Consider the following 11,135-nt stretch of genomic DNA (forward strand, 5'->3'; position numbering starts at 1 on the left):
ACTACTAAAAGGCACACTGCGTTGGATAATCCAGAACATTGGATAAGTGAATGTTGGATAAGTGAGATTCGACTGTAATATGAAATAATTACTGTAGTATAATAATACAGAACAATATAATCTCTAAAACCAGGACAGTAAATAAAGAGCAACACTCTGAAAGCAAGGAAATTGGAAATTCCACAAAGGAAACAATCAGGGCCAGCTAACACCTCCCAAGAAAGGATTCTTCCAGAAAGGAAGCTGAGAAGGGAGTGAAGCAGTGTGTGTTACCAAAGTCATTATTATTACTATCATTACTATTATTATTGTGTTGCTGTGAACCGTGAAAATGAACACAATCTCGCTCCAAGTATTAAAAAACACTAAAATCAGAATATATTAAAATTACTGTAGTATAATAAAACAGAACAATACAATCTCTAAAATCAGAACACACAATAAAGAACAACACTCTGAAAACAGGGGAATTCCAGACAGGAAACAATCAGGACCACCTAACACCTCCCACCAAAAAAAATCCCTCAGGCAGGAAGCAACCAGGCTTTAAAGCTGCAAGGCCATTACATGCTAATCATTTTGCCTAATTGCAGCATTCATACTTGCCTCCAACAGACAAAAAAAAGAATAAACAGAAATATTGTATATTCACAACCTTTAGGAAATCATATCCCCTGATGGCGCAGCGTGTTAAAGCGCTGAGCTGCTGAACTTCTGGACTGAAAAGTCGCAGGTTTGAATTGGGGGAGCCCTCACTGTTAGCCCCAACTTTTGCCAACCCAGAAGTTTGAAAACATGCAAATGTGAGTACATCAATAGGTACTGCTCTGGCAGGGAAGTAACGGCGCTCCATGCAGTCATGCCACATGACCGTGGAGGAGTCTATGGACAATGCCAGCTCTTCGGCTTAGAAATGGAGATAAGCACCAGCCCCCAGAGTCAGACATGACTAGACTTAATGTCAGGGGAAAACCTTTACCCTTTACCTTAACTACCACCAATTCCTCAATACTTTATTCCCATACCACCATACTTTGCCACAGCAATGCATGGCCAGGCACAGCTAGTTATCATATATAACTAATGAACTAATCAAAGTGGAACTAATCAAAGTGAAAATGAACTAATCAAAGTGGAAGGATTCCTATATTTGTATGTGAATAGTTACAATTAAATACAAACAATTTATTTTCCATTACTGAATCCAATAATTCCAAAGAAGGCAGGTTTACAGGGGGAAATTCTAAATTATTAAAATAACTTTAATACAGTATGTAAATAAAGTAAGCTTAGTATTTTATTTAATGATAAGACATGCTTACTGAAAAAGTCAACACCCAAACATGGTTGAACAAAAAGATGTTGTACGTCAGCCCTATGGGCCCTGTGAGCTGAAGTACCCAAGGAGCATGGGGATATCTGATTTAGGTATATGCTTATATTTAATATGCTTATATCAAATGTCTGCAGGCATAATATGCAAATATATTAACTTGATGTGCTGTTCCTAATACTGTTTAAATAAATAGCAACTGAAATCTGTGGCTACACTGGTTATTGTAATATATGTTAGATTAGTTAATTTTATCAGTGTGGCTGCCTTTCATATATGCTAAACTTCCATCTTTTCCCTTTCAGGATGATTACATCTATTGGTTACTTTAGCTTGTCACTCAGCACCCCCAACTTGCATGGGGATGTCTACCTCAACTGCTTCCTGTCTGCATTAACAGAAGTTCCAGCCTGTGTGATTGCTTGGTTACTTCTCCGAACATTACCTCGGCGTTATTCAATATCTGGCACACTCTTCTTGGGAGGAGGAATTATCCTATTTCTTCAGCTAGTACCTCAAAGTATGAGCACACAAATGCTCTAGATTTATTGATGTTTATTGAACCATCAAACTGGTTCTGTTTAAGGACTTCAGTAGCATACTGGAGACTTGAAAAGACAAACGCAGTGTCCAAAAGTAGTGTTCACCTTTTTGCCGTTTATTCTAAACCTGGGTCTGCAAATAGAAAGATGCAGATATATACCATGAAAGCTTTCCTGTGAGAGATAAAGGATCTGTAGTCCAAACATTTGTTGGGTCAAGCCTTCTTAGTGCTTACAATAATATAGAAAAAGAAAAAGTTTATTTTGCTTGTTGGTAGCTCAACTGGGTAGAGACACATATCTTAATTATTTCTTATGTATAATGTATACAGACTTTAATTAGCAGTGAAGAGAAAAGTTATGCCCCTAAACAATTGCCTCATGCCCATACTTATATCAAATGTATGCAGGCAGTATCTAGAAATATATTAACTTGATTTGTTGTTCCTAATACTGTTTACAAATAGTGTATAGAGTAAGAGAAACTCAACTGTTCTTAATAAAAATGCACAGAAACCTTATTACTTGTTTTCAATCTTTCTACAGACCTCCACATTCTCTCTGTCACTTTGGTGATGTTGGGGAAGTTTGGAGTCACATCTGCCTTCTCCATGCTTTACGTTTACACTGCGGAATTGTACCCAACTATAGTGAGAAACATGGCAGTGGGTGCTGCCTCCATGTCGTCCCGGGTGGGCAGCATCATTGCTCCTTACTTTGTTTACCTTGGTAAGAAATACCTTATTATCAGCCTTATATTTACAAAGCATTCAAAAGAAAATCTCCTACCAGGCTTTATTCTGTAGTAGTTTCAAAAAGCTTCCTGAATTGGCTTTTGAGTCATTACTTGCTTCAAAACACACATTTCAAAACTTCCATCATGAAATATCAATATTCTTTAGGTGTTCATGAGTGTCCGTAAAAAATACATCTTAAATGTAGTAATCCAGTTCCATTATTCATCCAGTTAGAAATGAGCATTTATTATTAATGATGCTGAGGAATTATCACGATGTTATCAAGATACTTACATCCTAGTTGTGGGATGGAGAGTACTGAACATTACTGTAAAGACTTGGATATCAGTAGCCATGAAGCTTACAGGATGACTTTGAACTAGTTGCTTTATTATCATCTATCCCAGTGGTTCTCAACCTGTGGGTCCCCAGGTGTTTTGTCCTACAACTCCCAGAAATCCCAGCCAGTTTACCAGCTACAGTAGAGTTCCGGTTATCCGACTTCCGTTTATCCAACACACCGTATTATCCGACGCACTCCGGGGGGCGTGGCAAGGAGGGAAGGGACTTTTGCATCCCATGCATGGATGAGGGTGGAGAGGGGAAGGCCTAACTTGAGAGGCGCCATTTGAGAAACCTTGAAACTGAGGCCGCAGGAAGGTGCCTAGAGGGAGGCAGACTCAGAAGGAAGCTTTAATGGAAAATTTCTCTTCCCCCCCCCCCCCACCTTCCTTGTTTAACTTTGAGGAGCTCGAAGGCTCCCACCAGCTGTTCCTAGGCGGCGGGCGGCGAGGCAGGCTCCATGTGGAACTCCCTTCAGCTGCTCGAGAGAGCTCAAAAGAAGAAGGGGGGGAGGAGAGCTTTTCTCTCCCTTGGCAGGAAGGGAGCTTGAGAGAAGAGCTTTTCTCTCCCTCGGCAGGGAGTTTGAGAGAAGAGGGCGAGGGAGGAGAGCGTTTCTCTCCCTCTTCTTCCAGCTGCCCCAGGAAGATGCGAAGAAGGAGGAAGCGGTGGAGGGGGAGACTGATGCCGCATCAGAGGCAGCCATGTGCATGGTGGCTCCGGGCCCTTTTCCACACGGAGCCCGCCTTGCCCCTCGCCGCCTAGGAACAGCTGGCGGGAGCCTTCGAGCTCCTCAAAGGTAAACAAGGAACGCGCGGGGTGGGGTGGGGGGAGACATTTTCCATTAAAGCTTCCTTCTGAGCCTGCTTCCCTCCAGGCACCTTCCTGCGGCCTCAGTTTCAAAGTTTCTCAAATGGCGCCTCTCAAGTTTGGCCTTCCCCTCTCCACCCTCCTCCATGCATGGGGTACAAAAGTCCCTTCCTTCCTTGCCACGCCCCCGGCTTGAATATGGCCTCCGTATTATCTGTCAATTTCAGTTATCCAACATTGGGCCCACCCGTTTATGTTGGATAAGTGGAACTCTACTGTATTAAGATTTCTGGGAGGTAAAGACCAAAACATCTGGGGATTCACAGGCTGAGAACCACTGAAGTCTAACCCATCTCACAGGATCATGTAGAGTATGAAATGAATAATGCTGTGTATTTGACATTACTCAAATAATTTAACATTAATTGTTCTTTTGTATTACAACTTTTGCCACGTTCTCTGATTTTACCAGGTGCCTATGATAGGTTTCTGCCATATATCCTTATGGGCAGCCTTACTGTGCTGATAGGAATTCTTACCCTCTTCCTACCAGAAAGTTATGGAAATCCTCTTCCAGAAACATTTGAAGAGATGTTACAAATCAAAGGGTAAGCAGATATCATCATCATCATTCCTTTTTCATCAGTTTGGGATTTGGGGAGCTTACAACATTTAAAACTTAATAACATAAAAAAGATAAGCAAATAAGCCATCACAAAAATGATAACAGTTAAATTAAACCAGCAATTACAAATAAAAGTCCAACACATTATACAAGGTCTGTTTCTCCTGGAAAAACCCATCCTCAGAGGTCTTCAGGATTAAAAGGGTTTAAGCTGCTGTAGAAAGATAGTAAAGAGAGTGCCAATCTAGCCAGTCTAGGAAGGGAGATACAGAGCCTGGGAGCAGTTACTGAAAAAGCCCTCTTCTGTTTTTACCTATCAGATGATGGGACAGAGGGCAGGGCTTCCACATAAGATCTGAAAACAGGCAGGTTCATACAACATGGTATGGTCTTTCACATAGCCTGGAAATGAACCATAAAGGGCCTTGTAAGTCATCACTGCAGTTTAAATTCTTCCTGAAAATGGACAATCAGTCTGCAAAACTGTTGTAATAATGAGTTGTGCTAATCTAGCCAGTCTGCTCCCTGTAGCCAACCCTACATAGCAAGCTGTCAGCATACAACAGTTAGGGCCGGGTGAACACTCTTCAAAGGTAGCCCCATGTAGAGCATCTTACAGTAATAAAAACAATGTAACCAAGACATGTGTTACTATAATTCATCTGAGATCCCAAGGAGTGGATGCAGCTGGCACACAAGTTTTAGTGTGCAAATGCACTCACTGACATGTAGCGCTTTACTGATACTGTGTTTTCAGAGGTATAAAATGTCATCAACCAAGAGACAAAACAAAAAAGGACACAGATTTTCTACAAGTATCAACAGGATGCTAGATGTAAATCTAATATTTGCTCTGGTACATTATTTGTATTTTATTTGAAGTTTGTTTAATTGTCAATATTTTGACAGCTGTGATTAAGTTATGTGATGACAAAATGTGGTTGGCATAATGACAAAATTGGCATTTAGCAGCAGTAGGCCAGTGAAGAAGTAAGAATTATTAAGATAATCAGGAACGTCCTTATTAAGGGCATAGCTTTGCTTTTGTTCTTTTGATGATGTTACTCAAGTCAGGAGTATTTCTAGATCCTTGTCTCAGAGATGATGTGATTGAGTCAACTGCAGGATATTACTAGGAGCCCTTCTTGGAGATTTAGTATTACTGGGCAAGGTGATATAGTGCAGTGTCCCTGACTGGAGACATAATTTTAAGTTCTTTGCTGCAGCAGTTCAGTCCTAAAATGCATATTCAAAGAATTTATGCCAGAAGGATTTTGTTTCCTAGTAAGTACTAGGGGGCTAGCCTATAGTGGTTTCAGCACTGAACTACGACTCTGGAAACCAGAGTTTGAATCCCTATTTGATCATATCTCGGTCTCAGATAAAGGCAATTTTGTCCAGAAACCGCTGTGATAGGTTTACAGTAGAGTTGCCATAGATTGGAAACAACTTGAATTTGCACAAGTAATGCTTAGGATTGACTTGCTTAGATTATAAATGTTTCTTGTGTTCAGGTTCGGCAGAAGGATATTTGGACAAAACAGTGTTGGATAGTTTTTATGAATTATATAAAAATAAGTGTTTTATCACTGTTTCTAGCGTACACAATCTCCTATTGTTTCAGATTCAGAAATAGAAAAAACACCTACAAAATAGGGAATTCAACGCAACATGAACTGAACAGCAAGAACCTGCGAACATCATTTTAATCATATATAGCTGACGTTGACAGAATGGACAACCAGGACTTGTTAGCAAATGTTTCTGAAGATAAATGAAAAGTCATTAAATCTACTAGGAAGAGGTTGTCTTACTGCTGACAGTTCACAATACTGCTGTACCAAAATGAGTGGTTTGTGGTTAAGTTTCTGTTGGTATGTATAAAAGTTCCTAGTAGTTCTTTTTGTGCCTTGATTTTAGGACTAGTTGAGATTTTTTTTTAAAGTCTTAAGCACTTTCATCTCCTCAGTTTGGATAAAATGCATTAAAAAATAAGGCCATTAATCATTATTGAGAGAAGGGAGATACGGACTGCATAGAATCTTCGAGCTGAAGTGTCAACACACCAAGTTCTTTTGAGCTCCATGTGCCACTTTTCAAAACCCCTGAGTAGAACTGAATAGCTAAGAGTCTAGTCTGCCAATGTTGATGTGTTGTTTGCTTAGGTGTTTTTGGAAATGAATACTTTTGAGGCAGGGCTATTATAAAAAGAATAAAATAAAATGTAAAAGCCTAATCCTAATAAATATAGGTACAGACATTTACAAACTTTTAAGAAAGTAGAATATATTATTTGGAGATTGATAGTCAGGTGTAAACTTCAATAATATTTATCTCTATGCATCATACCCATTGATAGCTATAAAGGTTCAGCTACATAACATCAATTGGCATTAACCCAGTGGTGTTTCTTTGGGAGCTTGCCAGAGCATAAATCAGGCATACTCAAACTACAGCCTTCCAACTGTTTGGGCCTCCAACCCGCAGAATCCCTGATCATTGAATAAACTGGCTAAGGCTTCTGGGAGTTAGAGGCTGAAACAGCTGGAGGGCTGCAGTTTGAGGATGCTTGGCATAAAGACAGAAAAAAAATCTACAAATTACTACAGCCCCTCAAGCCTCTTTTACTTCTGGGATATACAGAAATGCTATTCACTGGGTTCAAACCCACAGCTGTAAAGAAGCAAAGTTCCTGGGACCAGAATTAATACAAATAAGATCCTGTGGTACACTTGTGTAATCCAGCCAAAGACATATATATTATGACTTCGGAGTGTTTTTCCTTTTTGTGTTTATGCCACAGGTTATACATACCTACTCTTGGTGCAAAATAAAACAAGTATTTTGAAAAAAAGACATGGTATTTCAGCTAAAATACATTTGACAGTTGTATCTTTTGGAGATTTTGAACAAATTTGTAACAGAAAAACAAATACTAGTGAGGTATTGACTTTACATGTCAGGCATTTGTGCCAAGTTCGTATATAAAATATGTATTCAAAGCAAAATTTCCCTCCTTTGTTAACACAAGGAATATACATTTCATAATCCTTTCATTGATGATACACAATCTCCTGAAACAATTCTCGTCAGAAAGAGAGGACTAGTTCATATGTTGTCAGCAGCAGTAGTTAGGATGCTATTGATGTTTGCTGCTGTATCTGCTCCTACGTCAGAGCTGATAACGTGTAATTCAGAACAGCAGTGTACAGGCTTGATAAATTAATGCATTAATCAACGACTAAAATATTAGCTCTTTCTTAATCAGTTCCTAAAGTTCAATGTCAGCAGCACAGGAAATCACATCCTAGCTGTTTATATAATTAATCCATATGATCAGTAGTAAATAGCAAAACTATTGAGAGTTCATGATTCCAAAATCCACTGTTATTTCCCCAAGAATGTAAAGCCTTCTTGATATGTCAGATAATGATGTTTTGCTGTATCTGCTTTGTTTATGATGTCTTTTACATAATATCCATAGCTTAATGTGTATTATGATTCTGTGAATGTCTCAAAAGCTTGGAAGGTTGTGGTTTTGAACCAGAAACTCCAATGTTTGTTTTTCCAGGTTTGAACAATATTTCCCTCTTCACCCATGTTCTCCTGCTTGATCTGTAGTCAGGAAAACTCTTTTATGTTTTCCCCATATCAAATTAAGAACTCTAGTAATCATTCCCAAAGGATTGTGTTTTCTTTTTGTTTTTTTGTCTCAAAACTTTTAAGCAGTAAACACAGTCTTTGGTAAACAGGACCAAGTCATAATTGTTTTCTAAATAAACAGTTCAGCTCTACAACAGAAAAGGTTGTTTACATTGTCTATTGTAAATCTTCAATATGTCAAAATACTCTATATTTATGTAGATATTTTATACAAAAATATTGGATTCTGATCATGTTTCATATTATTGTAATTGTCACTGTTTCTAAAATTTACACTTGATATTATTGTGGTATTTTTGTGGAAGATTCAACTTTACCCAGGTTTCTTTGACATTTAAACTTCTCTGCATTTTGGGGGATTGTGACATTGTAAAATAAAGCCTTCATTTGTGGAGGGATCAATTTTGTAAAGACTTTTCCATGCATGATATAGTGCATATTACAGGGGAGCAATGACTGGAATCAACTACATGGTTATATGATCTAATCTATAAAATATGTTTGAATACTAATGTATTCAAATAATAAAATCCATCATGTTACCTCCATCAACTTGCTCTAAAACTGGAAGCTTAAGGATGGAAATGGATTATGTCTTATTGCAGATTTACAGTATCAAATTTGGAAAAGGTTGCTTCTTGCAGAGAGGGATACTGTATTTGGAAGAAATTGTACATCCTCTGTCAAAGGATTTCTTTCAGGGATTTGCTGTGTAATGTTTGTAGTATTCCAAAGATTACAAATTAAAAGAAGAATTTGGGTGAGAAACTTCTGATGCTGGCACCCAATAATATGTTACTTCTAGCTGTAAATCTTCCAGAAGTCTAGCCAAGCTTTGATTATCTCTTGGGAGACTTTGCTAGTGTTGAGTAGGGACTTGTTTGCATTTCTGCTACAGGCCTCTACAATGTTGATCATTAAGTGAAAATTATAAAGTAGTATTTCATTATTATTATTTCTTTTGCTGTGATCCTTGGGTGACAGAGAAGGCAAAGATGGCTATGCTTGGTGGATCACAGACTTTGCTGTGTGGGCCTGTTCTTTTGCAACCTTCATAAAGTGCCTCTTTGTTAGGCTTGTTGCAGTTTTCAAAAGAATACAAATGGATTCACGAAAGTTTCTAATACTATGTATAAAAGCTGCCCTTTGTGTAGATCTCACCTAGCAGCTCTTTCACTTGTCTCTCCAATATCATATCTGACTATAGTACAATGTTTCTTCAGGATTTTTGAAATGCACTATATACTACCTTGATGCACAGCCTTTTTCTTTTTCTATATTGGAGCTTTTAAAATGCACTGGTCAATTTTCTATTGAAGTGACGGGATAATTGGTTTTATAAGATGCAGAAAAATATATATATGGCGTAAGATACAAGATTGGTACTAGTCGTGTTAAGAGCATAAGAAGTAGCCTTATACCAAGCCAAACCATTAGTTCATCTAGTCCAGTACTGCCAATCCTGACTGGCAGCAGCTCTCCTTTACTACTCCTAGCTGGAAATCCATATTGTGACCTGCTGGTCTCCAGGTATTAACCAGGCCAAACTTTGATGAGCTTCTGAAATCCAAGATCAGTGTACTCAGGGTTATAAGGTGGTGCAAACCTAATGCAATTGCTAAATAGGAAGGCAGTAAATACCATTTTAGGAGATATCTCTTCCTGGAAGTGGAAGAGTAAGGACTGATTTAACACCAAATGATATATGGATGCATTCATCTGTATAGAACAGTACACTTCTTTATAGGGAGAACTCTGTGGTTAATGTTTCATTGTGTTCTCAACCGCTGTTTTTTCATATAATATACACCAAAATAAAGGCCATCTGATTACCAGGTAATTTGTGTGATTTTTTCCCCTCAGAAACTGATCACTAGGATGCATCATGTCCCAATTCTGTGAACTGTAAATAGCTTGGATTCTTTGTAGACATCCTTATAGGAAGTTCATCTTTACAAAGTCCTCTTTGCTAACCCAACCCCTCCGCTTTTCCTCTTCTATCTGTCTGGAAATTTTAAACAGTATTTAGGGGGTGATGGACAGCTAAATAATGAGTTTTTCAGTTCCAACAATAAACCTTGAGCTATAAAAAAAATTGGATTGTCTTCAGCCAATATGTGAACCTGCCTGCAACAGGCAAGGCAAATAGCAGTTGTCTCTGGAGACCTTTACTGAGATTACAAGGGGGGGGGAGGCAGAGGAAAAGGTTGGGTGGATTTCCTTGCCTCACGTGCTACACCAGCATATGAAATATAGATCTTTAAAAAGGACTAACAAAATGAAAATCACAAGGATTTTCCAGATGCATTTTAGAAGAAGCCTTCAAATGGTCTCTAGAAGGTTCAAAATATGTTTTGGGTATGCAAGGTTTACCTAAACCGGTGGTTTCATTTCATATGTGAATACCTTAATTTTTAATACAAAAGATTTTTGCTAACACATGTTGAACTGCTCTCCTTTTTTGTGGTCTAAAAACTTATTCATATTCTTTCACTGTTAATTCAGCGATGGTACAAATTTTTCCAGAAGACATCTGAATCATTAACTGAGGCATATCTGCACTCTTGCTGGAAAAATTCTGTACAGTTGAGTATACCTTTCCAGGTCAGTCATTGTTACCACGCACCATTGCAGCTTGTTCACCTCTGTGCCTCTACATTTAGTAATACCTAATACTTTGTTTTGAAACCTTGTCCTTTTAACCAGGGAATCGAGCATCTTCACTGCAAAGAACAAAAAGCATATTTAAATATGTGGTCTCACATTTAATAAGAGAATTGTCACAGTGATCCCAATTTCCCAGTTTTGGAGATGGCTTATATCATTTTAAATGTACTGTATAAAAGTATGTCCAGTACTGTGAGCCTGACTGACAGCAGCTCTCCAGAGTTTTAAATTAAAAGCAAGTTAATATTGGGGGGAAAGATTTTTTTTCAAAAAAAACCTGAATATTGCTACAATGTTCAAGTATTCTGTAGGTACAGTCTATAGTTAATGTTAAGCAGTTCGATCAATCTCTTCAGTTGATTTTGGTAATTTGTCATTTTGAAAATTTGCAAAAGCTCAGTTGGCCAGGCACTGAATCC

At 38.3% G+C, this 11,135-nt stretch overlaps 1 protein-coding gene across 1 annotated transcript in view; it reads left to right on the forward strand.

Moving 5' to 3' along the window:
- The window catches only part of slc22a4 (solute carrier family 22 member 4), a 75,610-nt gene extending 65,721 nt beyond the window's left edge, over positions 1-9,889 (forward strand). Inside the window, exons 7-10 of the mRNA XM_003217390.4 lie at positions 1,639-1,853; positions 2,422-2,604; positions 4,234-4,369; positions 6,011-9,889. Of these exons, the coding sequence (XP_003217438.2) occupies positions 1,639-1,853; positions 2,422-2,604; positions 4,234-4,369; positions 6,011-6,095 (619 nt within the window). The 3' untranslated portion in view covers positions 6,096-9,889. The remainder of the gene's footprint in view (positions 1-1,638; positions 1,854-2,421; positions 2,605-4,233; positions 4,370-6,010) is intronic.
- The last annotated feature ends 1,246 nt before the right edge of the window (positions 9,890-11,135 follow it).

Source organism: Anolis carolinensis, chromosome 2, assembly GCF_035594765.1.
Source record: "Anolis carolinensis isolate JA03-04 chromosome 2, rAnoCar3.1.pri, whole genome shotgun sequence".
Classification (NCBI taxonomy): domain Eukaryota; kingdom Metazoa; phylum Chordata; class Lepidosauria; order Squamata; family Dactyloidae; genus Anolis; species Anolis carolinensis.